The sequence below is a fragment of the Eretmochelys imbricata genome, chromosome 1 (genome assembly GCF_965152235.1).
Source record: "Eretmochelys imbricata isolate rEreImb1 chromosome 1, rEreImb1.hap1, whole genome shotgun sequence".
Taxonomy (NCBI): Eukaryota; Metazoa; Chordata; order Testudines; family Cheloniidae; genus Eretmochelys; species Eretmochelys imbricata.
In genome coordinates, this window is record NC_135572.1 from 124,306,504 (window position 1) to 124,325,427 (window position 18,924).

Genomic DNA, 18,924 nt, shown 5'->3' on the forward strand with positions numbered 1-18,924 from the left:
TGGGAGGGAGTGAGGTGTGCAGGAAGGGGCTCAGGGGCAGGGGGTTGGGGTACAGGAGGGGGTGTGGCAGGGGGCTCAAGGCAGGAGGTTGGGGTGCAGGAGGGGTGTAGCAAGGGGCTCAAGGGGCTCAGAGCAGGGGGTTGGAGTGCGGGATACAGGAGGGGTTCAAGGAGTGGGCTCTGGCTCAGCGCCACTTACCTTGAGGAGCTCTGGGGTGGCAGCAGCGTGTAGCAGGGCTAAGGGAGGCTCCTGGCCTGCCCTGGCCCCGTGCCACTCACGGAAGTGGCCAGCATGTCTGGCAGTGGCTCCTGGGGGTGGGGTGGGTCAGGCAGCTCCACCACACACTGTCCTCGCCTGCGGGTACCACCCCTGAAGCTCCCATTGGCCGCTGTTCCCTGTTCCCAGCCAACGGGAGCTGCAGGAGGTGGTACCTGCAGGCACTGAGTCCTCTGCCCCCTCAGGGTCCGCAGGGACGTGGTGCTGCCGCTTCCAGGAGCGGCGCGGGGCCAGGACAGGCAGGGACCCTGCCTTAGCCCTGCTGCGCCACAGGGCTGGGAATCCCGCGGGCTGGATTGAAAGCCTTGACAGGCCGGATCCAGCCCGCGGGCCATAGTTTGCCCTCCCCTGTTGTACATCATAAGGCTGAAAAACATGGCTGCAGCTCTGAATATAGACAAGGCCTGAGATATGTCACTAGTTTTGCAGAGCTGCTTAAGCCATTCCCAGACCCAACAAGCAAGTAATAGTGTAGCATTAGGACCACACTTCTAAAGAAAACCCTGTAGGTCAGCTTCAGCAACAATACTTACAACAATGGAAGTCAAGTCTTCACTTTCAAATCGACCAATTGCCAGTTCCATTGACTTATACATGGCTGCGGAAATCCGCTGAGTGATTAGGCGGTTCAGATCTATTGACCTACCAAGAAGCTAAACAAAAACAACCCCCCAAAAATGTATCAGACAAAATGGTATGAGACTAATCTTGATTAAGGTAAGAAAACCAATTTTTCTTAATTAACAGATAAAATGAAGACCTGCATGTGTATATTATATTCAGACATACATATAACATACAGATAATAGATATGAACACGTATGTTGTGTACACAAGCTACCCCATCCCACATTCTCACACAAAAAATACTATGGGTGGTGCATCAAAATCTAATCAAACACTGAGCTAATTATGAATATGTTTCCAAAGAAGACTTGATGATAAACTTTAGAAGACTGAAAAATTATTCGGTTTAGGAAGACAATTCCACCACGTGCCATATTTCTGAACTTTTAAAAACTATAAATATTTGCATTAAAACAGGATCTTTGCAGCTTTAGAGGTCATCTGCTGCTGCTGCTTGAAATGATAATGTTCTGTCTCGGATGGTCACAGTCAAGCTGTGTGGATAGGATGACAACAGAAACGGAATACTATGCCCTCAGGTGAGGAATAAGCACTAGGTACATCAACAGTATTAAAAAACATGAGTGGTGGAGGAAGAGGGGAAAAAAGCAAGGAATTCAAATACGATACCGTAGCATCAGTTTTACTCACCTGGACATGTCTCTGTTTCAGCAGTGTCTCATAGCGGTTGGAAGGTGGTAAGTGAATTGTTGCCCCCTGATTCTTGCATTCGGAGCGTAACCGTTTATCCAGAAGCAAACTATTATGAGGAAAAAAGAGGTTACTGTACATTACACAGGAAACTACTGCAAAAATCAAAGAATCATAGAATCGTAGGACTGGAAGGGACCTAGAGAGGTCATCTAGTCCAGTCCCCTGCACTCATGGCAGGACTAAGTATTATCTAGACCAGGGGTTCCCAAACTTGGTTCGCAGCTTGTTCAGGGTAAGCCCCTGGCAGGCCGCAAGACGCTTTGTTTACCTGAGCGTCCATAGGTACAGCTGCTCGCAGCTCCCAGCGACCACCGCTTCCTGCAGCTCCCATTGGCCAGGAACGGCGAAGAGCAGCCACTGGGAGCTGTGAGTGGCAGTACCTGCGGACACTCAGGTAAACAAAGCGTCTCGCGGCCTGCCAGAGGCTTACCCTGAACAAGCAGTGAATGAAGTTTGGGAACCCCTGATCTAGACTATCCCTGGCAGGTGTTTGTCTAACCTGCTCTTTAAAATCTCCAGTATGGAGATTCCACAACCTCCGTATGCAATTTATTCCAGTGCTTACCTACCCTGACAATTAGGAAGTTTTTCCTAATGTCCAATCTAACCTGTCCTTGCTTCAGTTTAAGCCCATTGCTTCTTGTCCTATCCTCAAAGGGTTAAGGGGAACAATTTTTCTCCCTCCTCTTTGTAACAATCTCTTATGTACTTGAAAACAGTTATGTCCCCCTCTCAGTCTTCTCCTCTCCAGACTAAACAAACCCAGTTTTTTTCCCCAATCTTCCCTCATAGGTCATGTTTTCTAGACCTTTAATCATTTTTGTTGCTCTTCTCTGGACTTTCTCCAATTTGTCCACATCTTTCCTGAAATGTGGCACCCAAAACTGGACAATACTCCAGTTGAGGCCTAATCAGCGCAGAGTAGAGCGGAAGAATTACTTCTCACATTGCTTACAACACTCTTGCTAATATATCCCAGAATTATGTTTGCTTTTTTTTTTTTTTTTTTTGCAATAGTGTTAAATGAAATATGAGTCAACAGTGTGTGATCCACTGACACACAAATCCCTTTCTTCAGTACTCCTTCCTAGGCGGTCATTTCCCATTTTGTATGTGTACAACTGATTGTTCCTTCCTAAGTGGAGTACTTTGCATTTGTCCTTATTGAATCTCACCCTATTTGCTTCAGGCCATTTCTCCAGTTTGTCCAGATCATTTTGAATTTTAATCCTATTCGCCAAAGCACCTGTAACCCCTCCCAGCTTGGTATCGTCCACAAACTTTATAAGTGTTTTCTCTATGCCATTGTCTAAATAATTGGTGAAGATACTGAGGAGAGCCGGACCCAGAACTTATCCCTGTGGGACCCCACTCGATATGCCCTTCCAGCTTGACTGTGAACCACTGATAACTACTCTCTGGGAATGGTTTTCCAACCAGTTATGGACTCACCTTGTAGTAGCTCCATCTAGATTTTATTTCCCTAGTTTGTTTATGAGGTCATGTGAAACAGTATCAAAAGCCTTATTAAACTCAAGATATACCACATCTACAGCTTCACCCATCCACAAGGCTTGTTTGCTTTCTTTTGAAAGGGTATCAGGTTGGTTTGACATGATTTGTTCTTGACAAGTCCATGCTGTTACTTATATCACCTTATTGTCTTCTAGGGGTTTGCAAACGGATTGCTTAATTATTTGCTCCATTATCTTTCCAGGTTCTGAAGTTAAGCTGACTGGTCTGTAATTCCCCTGGTTGTCCTTATTTCCCTTTTTATAGATTGGCACTATAATTTGCCCATTTCCAGGCCTCTGGAATCTTTCCCGTCTTCCATGACTTATCGAAGATAATCACTAATGGCTCAGATATCTCCTCAGTCAGGTCCCTGAATATTCTAGGATGTATTTCATCAGGCCTTGGTGACTTGAAGACATCTAACTTGTCTAAGTAATTTTTAACCTGTTCTTTCCCTCTTTTAGCCTCTGATCCTACCTCATTTTCACTGGCATTCACTATGTTAGCTGTCCAATCGCTACGAACCTTTTTGGTGAAAACGGAAACAAAAAAAAATACATGTATAAAAGATGTTACTATCAGAATAGCTACCTTCCCGCCATAATCTTGTAGTATGCAAATATCTGGTCTGCCAACTTGTAGACGAATTGGTCAAAACACAAGTTTACCTGGAAAATGGTAGAGATATTATTTATTAGTATTTGCACAGAAATAAAAAGGGGGACATATCCTAGTCATTACTACAAAAACAAATCAAAAAGAGCTAGTCAGTACAAAATTCCTCTACTTCCCCATGAAGAGCAGTTACTTCAATCTAAACAATGCCAAAACTGGACATATGCAGATACAGTACAGACCCATTTACGCGCGGGTGTCGGGAGTCAAGCCGTCACGACCACATGTTAACGGACCGTGGGTTAAGAGGGCCATGCTGAAAAAAGTGTCTATGATTCATTTAGAAAAAAACACCGTTATTTTCTGCTCTTTCTGGCTCGCATTTTTTTTTCTCTCTTATGAAGTCGGTCATTTGCCGCAGATGAATGATTTTGATATTTTCCACATTTTGCTCCTCCATAAATCTTACAACAGTTTCTACAGCACTACAGGCTTCTATGGGTGAAATTTTGACCTTTTCAACGACATTCTCGCCATCACTTTCGCGGTCCGATGTAGCCTCACAGCCGGTTAATATTTCTTCTTCGCACAGAAATTCTGAAGTCGGGCAATCTTCATCCATTTCCAGCCACTTGGTAATGATTTCCGGTGATGTATCCTAACTAAAAACTTTTATCAGTTGAAAGAGAAGTTTGCATTTATCCTCTTTTGTCTGCGTGCATGTTTCTAGGACATCTTCTTCCGAAAATCCTTCAAAGTCTGGCTCTGAATCAGTGCCACTGCTGGAGTTTTCCGAGTCTGAGCCATCTTTGACGGAAAAGGCACCACCGAGAGACTTCATCCAGCAGTTTTCAATGGACTTTTGTTTTACTCCGCCCCCAGCTTTTTTAACTAAATAATTTCCTTCATGTTTAACTGTTTCAAGAATTCGGAAATGCCTGAAGACTTGCATGACATGATCGCTGAAATCAGCTCCCGCAGATAATTGTTTTTAAAATTCTGAATAATGCCCTGGTCTAAAGGTTGAATTTTTGATGTTGTGTTGCATGGTAGGTATAGCACTCAAATTTTTCCATCGCTTGATACCAGTGATTGGGTTGGAGAATGGGCTGGAGAATTGTCAAGTAGCAAAAGTGCTTTGGCTTCAAGTTTCTTCGACCGCAGATGCTTACGAACAGCTGGAACAAAGCTGTTGTGGAACCAGTGATCAAAAATGTGTCTCATCATCCAAGCATTTTTGCTGTTAGCATATATTCCTGGCAGTTTGGCTCTACTGAGGTGATTAAAGCAGCAAGGGTTATTAAAGTGGCCAACAAGAAGAGGGGCAAGCTTATGGCTGCCCGTCTTATTACTACAAAAAAGAAGAGTCACACGATCTTTTATCTTTTTAAATCCAGCTGTTTTCTGTGTCTCATAATTAAAGGCTAAAGTCTTATCAGGTAGCAGTTTTGCAAATAAAGCTGTTTCATCACAATTATGAAGTTGTTCTTCGTGGTAGTCTTCATTTTGTAAAATAGATTTTAACTCGGCAGGAAATGCGTTCACGGCCAGTTCATCAGCTGATTGGCTTTCTCCAGAAATCGATACCTGCGCTATGCCGTGACACTTTTTAAAACGACTTATAAGCCCCTTGCTGACTTGGAATGATTCATCCCCCATTACATTTCCAAATTTTGTCGCTTGGGCTTGAAGAATTGGCCCACTTAGCAGCATTCCTTTCAGCCTGTCCTGAACAAACCACGTGCACATGGCTTTGTCTGTTGTGGGTTTTGCTGAATAGCGCACATGTTTTCGCTTAAGCCCTGGGGCAGAATTGATATTTTGTACAAAGCCATTCAGTTTAGATTCATTTTTTAGCCATCCTCGGAGAGTAGATTCGGCAATCCCAATATCTTTTGAAACTTTGGCCTGGGTTTCGCCGCTATTTACTCCATCTATTGCAGCTAGCTTTTCTTCTACAGTGTAGGAACGCTGACGCTTGCCCTCTACCATTATATTAGGCCTACGGTTAAAATTTTCTAATGTAGTAGATATATTACTATATATATTACTATATATCTATATCTCTAGCATAACAATGACTAAGCATGCATGATACGTCTTTACCAACATCGGTAAAGATGTACAACACATTTCCACTCCGCACTTCCTGTCGATTTCTATGTCAGTGAGTTAGTGAGCAAATCTGTAGCGCTACATAGCAAGTTCCTGTACCGCGTGTTAACGAGTCTCATGTGTTAAACAGGTAGCACTGGGAGGCATGGCGCTACTGTGCATTAAGCGGATTCGCGTGTAAATGGGTCTGTACTGTATGTGTTTATTCAAAGCTTATCACCAAGGAAGACTGCATCCTCCTCCCTTTGTTTCTTCTTTTGGCATTCTCACCACTTTCATTCTATATCACCATCTGCTTTGAAGATCTACATATTGCTGCATAATGTTCCTTCACCTTTAACAGACTCAGTCTCCCTACTAGGATACATAACCGTTTTCTCCAATAGATGAGTTTACTTTACCTCTGCCTCAATTTCATCATAGAGGAACTGCTTCTTAAATTTAGTAAGTGCATAATGAGCGCTGTCATTGTAAAGATCCAAAGAATAGAGAACATACCTGAATGAAAAAGAAAAAAAGAACAGTTACTCACCCTACAGCAACTTTGATTCTTTGAGATGTTTTGGTCACTTTGGATCCCCCTGTAGGTGCGCATATGGTACATGGCATGAGATCAGATTTTTTTGAATAGCAGAGTTGGGGCGGTGCATGTACCCTGGGCCTCCTTGTGCTCCAATGCGAAGGTATAAAAGGCACTGTTGCCATGGTGCTGCCTCAGTCCCTTTGAAATTCAAAGCCATGGTAGGCAGGGACTTCTCAAAGACAGCGCAGGTCAAAACATCTACACTAACTATAACACCTTGAAGAACCACAGTTACTATAAAGGAAGTAACTGTTCTTTCTCCGAGTATGTGTCAGCGTGAATCCCGCTGTAGGTGACTGGCGGGAAGCATCCTCTCGAGATGGTGGGAATAAGGTGTTTCAGTTGCATAAGTCAAACAGTGATTGTAGTACTGGTCACAAACTTGGCATCTAGCTGCCAAGTCCAAGACATAGTGTTTGACAAAAGTCAGTGGGTTACTCATGTTGGTGCCTTACAGGTTTCTCATATCAGCACATTTCTAAAGCAGGCAGAAGCCACCTAAGCTCTGATGAAGCGAGCCTTGGTGTTGGGTGGAGAGGTACACCACCAGCTGGTAACACAATATATCTCCTTGTGTTATCTGTTCTAATATTCTTTAAGATGAGATAGCCTGGCCTTTGAATATCCTGTTACAGCCAGAAATAGATGGGGCGACAATTTGCATGGGTTGGTCCTGTCAATATAATAAAAGGGGAGCTCTAGATATGCCTAGTCTGCCATAGTCTCTTCTCCCAGTGAAAAATACAGCTTTGGGAAGAAGACAGGTAAGTTGATCGATTGGTTCAGATGAGATTCTGATGTCATTCTGAGAAGGAGTTTCAGGTGAGTTCTTAGCAAGACCTTTTCCCTTTGAAATGTTGTGGGATGGGGGTTAGCCATAGTGCCGGCAGCTCACTCAAAGTAATAACAACTAGGAAGACCACCTTTAGAGTAAAGTGGTATAAGGAGCATTCTGAATGAGGCTCAATGCGTCTCAGAAGGACTATATCGAGGTCCAGGCCGGAGGGGGTTCTCTGACTGCTTGATAACTGTGTAATAGACCTTTAAAGATCTTTTATACCATGGAGTGAGCGAATACCAAGCATGACTGTACAGACAATTGACAAGCTGAAATCGCTCCAAGGTGGACTCCAATAGAGCTGAGCCAAAGGTGTTGTAGGTAGTCAAGCATCTTCAGTACAGAGGCCTGTACTTGGCCCAGGCCTTTCCAGGCTGCCCATATTGAGAACCCCTTCCATTTTGAAAAGTTTTTCTGGTAAATTCTTCCTGCTTTGTATCAGGATTTCCTGGACTGGCAAGGAGCAATACCTATCTGTAGCATTCAGCCAGGCAACACCAGCACCGTCACATTCAGTGACTTCAGGTCTGTGTGGAGTATCTGGCTGTGATGCTGCAAGATCTTATCCAGATGGTCTAGAAGTTGTATCAAAGGCTGAATGGACATCTACAGAACATCTGTCAGCCAGAGAGAGCTACCTTGGCCAGTACATAGCCACCAGGATGATCATGGCTTTGTCTCTTTTGATCTTGGAAATCCCCCTGGAAATCTGAGGAACAGGCAGGAAGTTGTACAGCAACTCTTAGTTCTTCAGTAGGAGGAAGGTATCCAGCAGTGAACCTGGACTCAGGCATCCTCTAGAACAAAAGTTCTGCACTATTCTTGGCAGCGCACACGTGTACCATGGAGAATCCTCACTGATGGAATATCATCTCCATGGTGGATCTGTGCAATGAGCATTTGTGGCTGGTCACTGACTGCCTCAGAAACTCTGCTAAGTTGTTGCTGGCTCCCAGGATGCAAAGAGCCTCTCAGAGTTACCCCATTCTGATGGTACCAACTGCAGAAGTTGATGGCTTCAAGACCAAAGGGCGAGGAGCAGACACCCACTTGCTTGTTTATGTAGCGCATAGCTGTCGTGCTGTCTGAAGCTCTACATAATCAAGTTTTGGAGGACCGGCAGGAAATCCACACAGGCTAGTCTGATGGCTCTGAGCATTAGGACCCTCACAGGTAGCCACATGTCACTTAGGGTCCAAGTTTCTTGGATCTATAGATGATTCAAGTGAACTCTCCTACCTCTCCCTGACACACGTGTAATTAGTGTCTTTCTCAGAGAGGGGATTGAAAAGGAGACACACACCCCTTTTCACATTTGTGGATTCTAACCACCAAACAAGTTCAGCAGTGACATGATGAGGTACTATGACCTCCTTGTCTATTGAGTGTTTCCCCAGAGGAAAAAAACTGTTCTGAGGCAGAGCTGAAGGGGGCATAGGTGAAGTCTGGCAAGTGGTGTCATGTACATGCATGCCAACTTGTGACCTAGCACTGTGAGGCATGTTCATACTGTGCTGGTTATGATGTCAGCTGGAGTTTGGGTCTCCGTAGAGACTGGAAGGCTCAGGCAAGTACACTTTTCCTGATCTGTAGGCAACCAGGACTCCTTTGAACTCTATCATCTGAAGTGAGGTAAATGTCATTTTTTTTTTTTACCGGTCACTAGGAGACCCAACCAGGTGAATACAGATAGAGCACTGTCCCACCCTGATGACGTCTTCTACTCTCACCTGCTTCTGATCAGCCAGTTGTCCAATTATGTGTAGATGCCACATCTCCTCAGACATTCACAACATGTCCTGTGAAGACCCTTGGTACCATGAAGAGTCAAAATGGCAGACCTCATACTGGTAATGATTTGATCCCACCATGAATCCTGGGTACTTCCTGTGGGGTGGAGGGGCAGGGGGGAGGTGGACAGCTGTACTGCCAACTCTTGCAATTTTATTGCAACTCTAGCAATTTTAGTTTTGTTTTGTTTTTGTCTGTCTCATGAAAACATGCTAAAAGCTGCCATCTCACAAACTATCCCTTATTCAAAATTGTATTAAGTGTAGTTGTAGCCATGTTGGCCCCAGGATATTAGAGAGACAAGGTGGGTGAGGTAATATCTTTGATTGGACCAATTTCTGTTGGTGAGAGAGAAGTTTTTGAGCCCTATAAAGCTCTTCTTCAGGTCTGTAAGCTCACAAGTCTACTCAGGGGAGTTTTTACTGAGGGATGACCCCTTTGGGTTGTTTGGAGTTGGATATCTCCTCCAGGTCTGAGGTGATACACACTGATTACTCAAGCAGGTGGAGTTTTAGCTGCACATCCCTCGACTTGTGAGCACTCAGTGAGAAGGATTTACACACCACTCATTTGTGGTTTTCCCCAAAACAGAAAAGGCACTGGTGATGCCAGTCGACCAGCAGGACGAGTTCTTTGTAGGACAGATAGGAATTAAAGCATAAGGGTTTGGCGCCTGCCAAGGTGGTTAGTGCCAAGTACCTGCCATGCTGTACGGGGGACTATGAGGGAGTGTCCTCTCTTTTGGGGGAGATGGCCAAATAAAAAATTAACAAGGTAAGAGCTGAAGAAGGATTTTTTTTCCACAAAACTAAGTTAGAAATAGAGCTTGAAGTGAGTAGCAGATTGGACGCTCCCCAGGTTCCATCTCACTTCTGTGGACAGTAAGAGAGAACTGAAGGCACTCCCCTCTTTATTCCTTTTTGCCCTTGAACGGGAGCTTGGGGAGGCACAGGGTGAAGATGCTGCCTTGAGGGGCACAGCTACTCAGAAAATTCTGATCTTGGGCCCATGCACGCCTACAGCGGGATCCACACTGACACGTACTCAAAGAACAAATATTCATAGTTTGTGAAATGCTTCTCTGTAAATATATTAACAAAAATACTTGATAACTGAAAAAATTATACCTCATTTGTAGGTTAGACTGAAAAGATTAAAAATGCAGAAGGCAAGCAAGTCTATTACTTGCAATGTGCCCTGCCACAAAAAATCTGACTGCTAAATTCTACAGAAAGGAGTGAAGAGTCAGAGCAACAGCACCAAATATCCAGTTCAGAGGCCTGATCCAGGCATTTATGTGGCCTGCATGACAGACTCCAGAGAACGATGGCCCTCCTGAGCTAAGTCAAGCGGATAGCAGCAGGACACAGCAGAGACCACTACCATACAACCCTCAGAATGTAACACTCGGTATGCCACACCTCCAAAACATTTCCCAAGCTATTGTTTTTACTAAGCATGACAATTTAAATGTGTGGAGTGGAAGATCTTTCAGACCACACAAGATCAACTTTTCTGGCCGTTGCACGATAGGCCCCCGAAGGGAATAGGAGCAAATAGGAAGCCACAGAAAGAAAAACATTAAAATACTGCTATCAGCTTGGTCTCAAAAAGAGATGAGAATAAATAAGACAATTTAGCTTCATTTTCTTTTTCCTTGTACATACACTCAGGATACTGAGAACAAACAATTATTCACCTGCAGTTCTATTTCTCTGAACACACTGTATTGACTGACTCCTACACATCCACCTCAGAACTGGTAAGGCACCAGGGTACATTTTCAATTAAATTTTTTTCTGAAGGTCTTGTCCTATCATTCTTTGATGCCTGTTACATTTCTAGCATGGGGAGCTACTTGCTTCCCATTCATCAAGGAACTGAGAGTTAAATCCTGGCTGCTCTGAAGGCAATACGAGTGTTGCTATTAACTTTGATAGGGATCAGGATTTCACCTGGAAACTTTATGTTCTAGAGGGGGCAGACAAGCATTGGGTGTTCATCTCAGAATGAGGCTGGTCTGCCCATGCCTCAAAAAAATAAAATCGTTGAGAGCCAGGGGAACTCACCCTAGAGTGCAGAGATGAAAGAGTAGGAATCCAGGAAACAGTATCTTTAAAGAATTACGTTTGCAATACTTTCCCAGAAAAAACTTGTTAACATGAGTAAAGGCACTAACTTTATAATACAATGGTATTTAAAATAATGCAACAGAAGAGCACACATAGACCTTACTCCATCATTGATGCCTCTTTCGTCTCCAGAATATGGTCAGTCAAAATCCAAGGCATAGACATCTCAATGGGGAACTGGATTCTTCTACCCATGGTGAGTTCTAAGAAGAATTCTCTGAACCACAACTGGGACAGGTCACAGCACTGCTGCAGGGTTTCTTTAAGAATAAATGACAAGCCATTATTCTTCTCATATGAGAAACATGTTAACAACAACAAAAAAATGTGATTATGATGGTAAATGTGAAACTACAAAGCAGGTGAGTCACTAGAGCTACATGTAAATCAAATTCAAATGTAAAACCTGTGAGGTTTTTAAAATAGTTATGAACACACACAAAACCTCAAGTGTTTTATTACAGAAAATATTGCCAAAGTGGGCCAGCCCACTGGTTTAGTGGCAAAAGTATATTATACCACCCTGGAGGAGAGCCAAGTTTAATTCCCCAGCAGGGACTCAAAGTGCTGTAAAAGCAATGCTCTCAGCTCAGGAAGTAGCTTGGGGAGAAGGAAGGCTGGAGCATCTTGTGGCCATCATTTTTATTCCATCCATCCGATTAAGCAGTAGAATTGACTGGGCCCACATGACCCTTGCAGATTAGAAGGGCAGGGAATTATCTGAACTCTTGAGGGAGAGAGTCTGGAATAAGGGAAGATAATTCTGAGATGCTGAGAGATTCCTTTAGTCTCACCAGGTAACAGACACACAACAGGCAATGTTTTCAGAATGCTAGAGAACCAAAACAAGGATGAACTTTTTATTTTAACATTTTCTAACGAACACGGTGCTGTTTATGGAAAGCGTTAGTACTGGAACTAACAGGTACCTCTCCTTTGAGAGCCAAGGGTTCCAGAAAAAAAAGAAAAGATGAAAGACAACACAACATGGTGATGACAAAGACTAGATACATTCAATGTCAGTAGGTGAATCCATTAGGATAGCATGTTTCCGATTACAACTGACAGAATACAGAGGGGTAGTTAATCAATACCAAATTTACCACTACAAGGGACTTGGTGTGTCTTCTAAAAAAAAATAAAATTGTTAAATTTTTGTTATTTAAAACAGGTTTGATGTTTTGTGTCTTTATTATATAAAAATATAAGTTAACAAGAAAAAAAAATACAGCCCATTAAAACAAATGTATAAAAGGGAAAAAAACCAAGAGCATTTAGGTGAATCTTTCTTTTGTAATATCTCAAAAAGTTCTGACAGGCCAATGTTTGAGATAAACAAACCAGATCTAACTGGCTTAGGCAATCGGAAACATTTTCCAGGGCACGTTAAAGGTGTTAGGACATGCTAAGCTGGACACTGATCATCTACGTATCTTACCACTGAAATTTATCAAATGAGTGTAGAAGAAAGACTCGCGATGAAATTTTTCTATGTCCAATATGGTGGGCCCCTCAAGGCTACTTCTCAAGGTTTTCTTGGAACCACTTTTGTCAGCAATGAGAGACTCTAACATAGTTCTCACCATGTAAAGCTGTATCATTAAAGGAAACATTTGCGGTGGAAAGGAAAAAAGGAAAATACACATGGTACATTAGTTGAGCAACACTGAGAAATACTATCAAGAAAGTGACTGCTCCACTTCAAACTGAAACCTAGTACAATTTCGGCAAGAGCCATGCCTTTCTCCTTTGGGAAAAAGATAACTGCTCCCTCCAAAAGTTAATGCCAATACAAATGCCTAGCCAGAAAGCCTTCCATGTAAAGAGAGCCTGCATTAATATAAAGCCATAGACAATTTGCAGTGGAACAGTTCACTTGCCACAAATAAAAATAATAAGTAATATCTTACCACCAAAGTTTAAAAGAGGCGGATAGATGTAGGACTGCCTCAGAAACTTGTTTATCACATGCAATAGCTTTTCCATTCCAAGAGACTTGAGCTGCTTCAACAGCTCAGCAGAGTTTAAGGACTCTGTCATAGTGCGAACCATGTAGAGCTAAAAACCAACAGACAAGGAGAGGCAGGGGGGAGAGAAACAGTTAATACAACACGTGGGTAAATAAGGAAGGGAAAACAGAAGCAGAAAAAGTGTGAGTTAGTGTGTTAAGGGATGAAAAACAATACAGTAAGCATGCAGAGGGAAACATCCACTTCTAAAGTAGGCAAATTTCTTCATTTGGCCTAATTATTCTGTGAAGGTCCAATACAATGCTCATTTAAGTCAATGGAAAGGCTCCCACTGACTTCAATGAGAGCTGAATCTGGTCCTAAGAGACTAGCTGCTTCTCGGTTTTTTCACAAAGATTTCTAAGTGCAGTAAATCCAGTGAATTATTGTTTTGAAATTACATACAATTGACAGAACTGCAATCCAAGGAATTGCTGTAATTTGTTTCCCCCACTCAGCAAAGATAAACAGGTGTTTATATCCAAGAACAGACAGCAGACAGAACAGTGTATTTTAATGAGCTTGCAACAACCAGTGAAACAAAGCCCCCTAAACATACCAAGAAAAAAAAATCGGTGGTGATTTAAAAAGAAAAAAAGAATTACTATTAGAATAAAGCATTGTACTAATTTCATTTACTTAAACAAAAATTTCATTATATATTTAAACATTTTCCCAGACAATTTTTTAAACCCAACTCAGTCACCCATGACTAATATGAAAGCACTGCCTAAACAGGCTCTTCCCCAACTCCATCCCAAGATTTTAGGAATCACTGTATTTCATTGATATACCATAATTCCACTCATTTTCATGTTCCAGTGTGCTCAGAGCACTGTGCAGTAATTTATCAATCATAAATGCACTACTATACAAACTTCCCTCAAAACGGCAAACAAAAAAGATAAGGAGGGATCCCACCTAGAAAACAGAGAGGGGGCAAGCTTCTAAATATGGGGTAACAGTGGTTATTATAAAGAACATCTTTGAAAAAAGTATTCTGTTTAACAGGAGAGAGAGAGAGAGATTAGATGGATTTCAAGGTGGAATTCTGCAAAGGCACAAGCAATTACGGACCTAAGACACAGTGGTGGAAGGATAGGTGGGGTCAGCATAAATATCCACCATGACCAAGTCCAAGAATGCAAGTCTAAAATATAGCAAGGACCTATGCAGTTAAGGGGTTTAAAAAACAAGGACAATTTAGTCTGGAAGGAGGAGCCGGCCAGGAAAGGATCCAGTCATTTCAAAAACAGAAGAAGTTGGAACACTTAAAAAGGCACGGCTTTAAAATGTGGGCATTCCCTTGGAAGAAGGTCAAAAGTATGGAAGTGGAGTGCTTGGGAAAAGAATACATTAGGGTAGAAAATGAAAGTGAAAGCATCGCAGATAGAGAATTTTCACTAATCCAGATTCACAGTGGATTTATACTTAAAAATGTATATATTTTTAAAGTATAACTTGGGAGTAATCTAAATCCACTCCAGCTTTTAACAGGGCTCACCAGTGAAGAGATTTCTATGTCAGTCAGTGATGCTATGACTATCATACAGGAAGAACAGGAAATACCTGGGTACTGGAGGGACCCACTGCTCGCCTAGGAACTTTGATGTCAAAACCACTTTTGGGGTCTTTCTCTCCTCTTAGTGCTGGGTCATTAAATGGTTCATGTCCTGCTTCCCAATCACAAACGGTCTTTCTGATGGCCTGAAGAACACTAAACACAATCCAAAATGTGTTAGCACCCAAACAAATATAAATGCTTATGTCAGAGCCACAAGCATGTTGAAGCAAACTTTCTAGCGGGGCTGTATTTTATCAGTCAAACTTATATTTTTGAGTCATACTTTGACAGCATTCGTTTTTTCCATCATTGATGGATACCTTTAGCAAGATATACATGTATATTATTGACCACGGGTTGTACACCATCATAATTCACCAGCACAGACACAAATTCAATATAACATTAGAATTTACCATCAAATGCATCAGACCTGAAGAACACCAATAATAAAGAAGAAAGCTTCTGCTTATAAAATATTTTGGTAATGCATAATAATTTTTAAAATTCTAAGAAGGATTCTGATAAAATAATCTCTTAAAAGTTTGCATAGGTGTGGCATTTAAGAACAGCAGCATTTAACTGAATGTTACTATTATATTACATAATATGAAACTGTTGCATAAAGTAAAAAGTGGCCCCTTTGACAAAGACAGCCCACCCCTTTGGCCTCATCTATTTTACATTTCACAAATCACTCACCTACTCCATAGATAGCCCAACATAGCATTCAAAACTGCTCAACATTATTAGACCTGATCTACGCTAGCCAGAGTAACCAAGTTAGCAGCTTTTAGGAAAAGCTTGTTTAAAAATGGTTTTGGCTAACATAGGTTCCCCTGTAGAGTAGATGGAAACTATCAAAATAATCTAGATAGAGAAAAGTTTCACACTGGATCAATCTGTTGGTCTTCTTCAGCAATGGATTGCTAGAAAAGTATCTTGGACTTTCATCACCGGTGATTAATACCTATGTTTATAGTATAGTCCCTAAATATTAAAAATTCAAAATCACTCCAGTACGTAGTTAAGACTATACTATGCTAATAATCTTTTTAAATTGTATGCATCAAACTGGAAAGATATTATTTTGGGATGTAATGAATACAAGTACATGAAGGGCTGGAATTCACACATCCAACATTATAATGCTCTTCTGTTATAATTCTAAGTATTGAATTGGAATATGAATACTTCTCAAAAACCATCTAAGCATTGCTCATAGTGTACTGAGTGATCAAGTGAACTCCACCTCCCACATTCAAACATTTTTGAAAAATGTTACTTTAATGGCTCAAGAAACACTTTTCTGTTTCCACACCACGAAAACCTTAGACTACAACAGATTTACATAAGGAATATGAAAGTAACCAGAGAAAAACAGTGTGAGAATCTACTTGCAAACCTTAAGATCTGGAATAATCTGAACATTTCATTCATTTATTTGAGATGGTATTTTAGTGAACGTGGAGTTCAGCAGTAGCATGACCAGTCAAGGGTCTTTACCTACAAGAATTTTGCAAGGCACCCAGCAATGGGTAGGAGTAAATCAAAAAGGTGTCATGAGGAAATCAGAAAGGTGTCATGAGGAAAGGCAACAGCTGGAGAGACAAAAACAAGGTTAGGGATGGCACTGATCACAGTAGGGAAAACTGAGTAGTGGAAGGGGAAATTCAACAACAACAGAAGGCTTTTTTCTTTTTTTATGGTGGTGGGGATCGGGATAAAGAGATAGAGAAGAAGGACGAGCAATATAGGCAAACAAGGAGTAGTAGTACTGGAATCATCAGAAGGTTTCCCTCAGTTTCTCTTTAAAATAAAAGCAAGACAACACATACCATTAATGGTAATGGTAGTATTAAAAGGTTTAAAGATTACATGTTGTTACCCATTCTAGTTCTCTTATCTTAAAGTAAGCAGGTTGTTTTAGACTAATACGTAGTCAGCAAAGCTAATTTTTGACATTCAAACTATGAGCAATGGTGGTGGGTTGCCTTTGAAATATGAATGTTAGCATTAGACAATATTTAACTAGTAAAATATGGGAAAAGGAATATAGGACATTGTGTGAAAATATGAATACTACCTCTGAATTACATTTTTCTTCTTTTTTATGGCCTGCCTTAATGGTTCTCTCAGTGTAACCTGGGAGAAGTCCTGAAGAGCAGCATAAATGGTATGACGTATGGCATGGTTAAAGACACTTTCCATCCTCCCCATCAGCACCTGAAGACCTTTGATCATGGCAATAACCTGCAGGGAGAATATATACATTTTTAAAAATATATATATAAATAAATGGAAGGGGGAAGAATGAAAAAGCCCTATAAAGGAGAAAAGTTTCTTTTACCTCAACCAAAGCAAACTTCTCTTCACTGGTATAATTGTATCGTGTTGCTCTTTCATATTCTTCTGCATTGTCAGGGCAATCTTTATTGGAGTATTTGTCAGTTGGATGCACTAGTTTCCATGAATACTGTAATTCACACAGGTAGGTGAAGAAAGATATATGGAAGAAAAAAAAAAGATTGAGAAATAACACAAAGACCACAGGACACCCGACCTGTAATGCAGGTTTTATTCTAATAAGACATTCCATCATTCTTAGTAATAGTGATGATACGATACTGCATGGTTTTAGAACAGTACTGTAAGTTCTAAAACTCCTGACAGAAATCACTTGCCATATTCACTACTTTCTAAAAGATCTATCAGACACATATCTCTACACTACATTAATTCAAAGAATACAAGAAATTCTCAGCTTGTGATGTGGTTCAGTCTAGCGTTTTAATGAAGATTAGAAGATTAACGTAAGTAAAAGCCTGTCTTCCTTTCACCTACAAAGAACTGAGAAAGACGCCTCAAATGCAAAAACAAGTGTAAAGAGACGCTTTTGAAATGACTGACTGTTTAGATTTTAAAGACAGTTGGAAGCCAAATAGACTTGCTGATTTCTGTTAGGCCAAAAAAAAAGAAAAAGAGAGAGAGAGATTGATTTTGTCTGCGACTCTGAAATGCAATATTTCAAGCGTCCTGTTCAGGTACCAAGATCAAAATATCATGGTAACATAGTGCAAGATGTTCCAAAACTGATTTTTGGCAGGAACTGATCATATCAATTATTACATTAACTGGAAAATTCTAGTTACTTACTAATCCAGTTTTCCACAACTTTAATTTTAGCAACAAGAACTGAGTTGTGACACCTACCACAACTTGAGTGGTAGACAGATTTATAGTGCTGTATAAGACATTATTATTGGTTAAAATACCAAGTGCCAAAGCAAAGTTTATTAATAGTGACTTAGCCTTAGGCCAATGCACAAAAAACAAAAAGTATTATAATAAAACATTTTATAATCTTAGGTTTCGTTTAATGTTAAAATACTTATAAAGATTTTTTTAAAAGCCAGATACTATCAAACCATACATAATCACCATGCCATTTGCCTTTTCCTTATTTGATTGGCTGCCCATGCAAACAGAACAAACACTTGGATCACAGGAAGGTTGTCAGTTCCTAACAAACATTCTATTTCCTGAGAGGTCATAGAAAAAGACTTCCAGGACAAAAACACAGAAAGCCATTTTGACCTCAAGTGACAATACAGATTACAGTGTAACAGATCATGGGGTAGGTCTTCCAGCTGCCCTAAGCTGCAGGGACAACAGTGGTTACATTTCTTCAGTGCCAGTATATCAGCCTTCTAAGCCATTTGCTTGGATTTAAAATGGAAAGCTGTAAAGGCCTCCTTAGCATGCTATTTACATAAACCATCTAAATATCTGGCAAACCCATGAGTCTTTTTAACAAGGGGGTAATCAAGGTGATATTTGAAAGAGAAACAAATGCTTATTGTTTCTTTATTGTTTATTTATATCCATTTGCTTATTAATATTCTCTATTCTCGACTTGATTGTGGGTTTCACATTTTTAAACTTAAATCTAATAAATTTCTGATTCTGAGAAACCTAGAGAATGCAGAGAGTTTTGAATATACTCTAACTGAGGAAGTGGACATGAGAAAGACCTAGTGAGCTGTTCCTCTACACTTAACTTTGGCAAACACCGTGGGGGCATACTGTGAATACAAAGATTAATATTAATATTGCTATATTGCACTTTGGACAGAATAGAGTTT

At 41.0% G+C, this 18,924-nt stretch overlaps 1 protein-coding gene across 3 annotated transcripts in view; it reads right to left on the reverse strand.

Moving 5' to 3' along the window:
* The window catches only part of CYFIP1 (cytoplasmic FMR1 interacting protein 1), a 129,504-nt gene that overhangs the window by 62,537 nt on the left and 48,043 nt on the right, over positions 1–18,924 (reverse strand). For all 3 annotated transcript variants that reach the window (XM_077814928.1, XM_077814920.1, XM_077814939.1), the window contains exons 13-21: positions 17,130–17,255; positions 16,866–17,032; positions 14,785–14,932; positions 12,645–12,798; positions 11,310–11,466; positions 6,264–6,360; positions 3,724–3,800; positions 1,555–1,663; positions 810–929 (exon numbers count right to left, since the gene is read on the reverse strand). In XM_077814928.1, the coding sequence (XP_077671054.1) occupies positions 810–929; positions 1,555–1,663; positions 3,724–3,800; positions 6,264–6,360; positions 11,310–11,466; positions 12,645–12,798; positions 14,785–14,932; positions 16,866–17,032; positions 17,130–17,255 (1,155 nt within the window). The remainder of the gene's footprint in view (positions 1–809; positions 930–1,554; positions 1,664–3,723; positions 3,801–6,263; positions 6,361–11,309; positions 11,467–12,644; positions 12,799–14,784; positions 14,933–16,865; positions 17,033–17,129; positions 17,256–18,924) is intronic.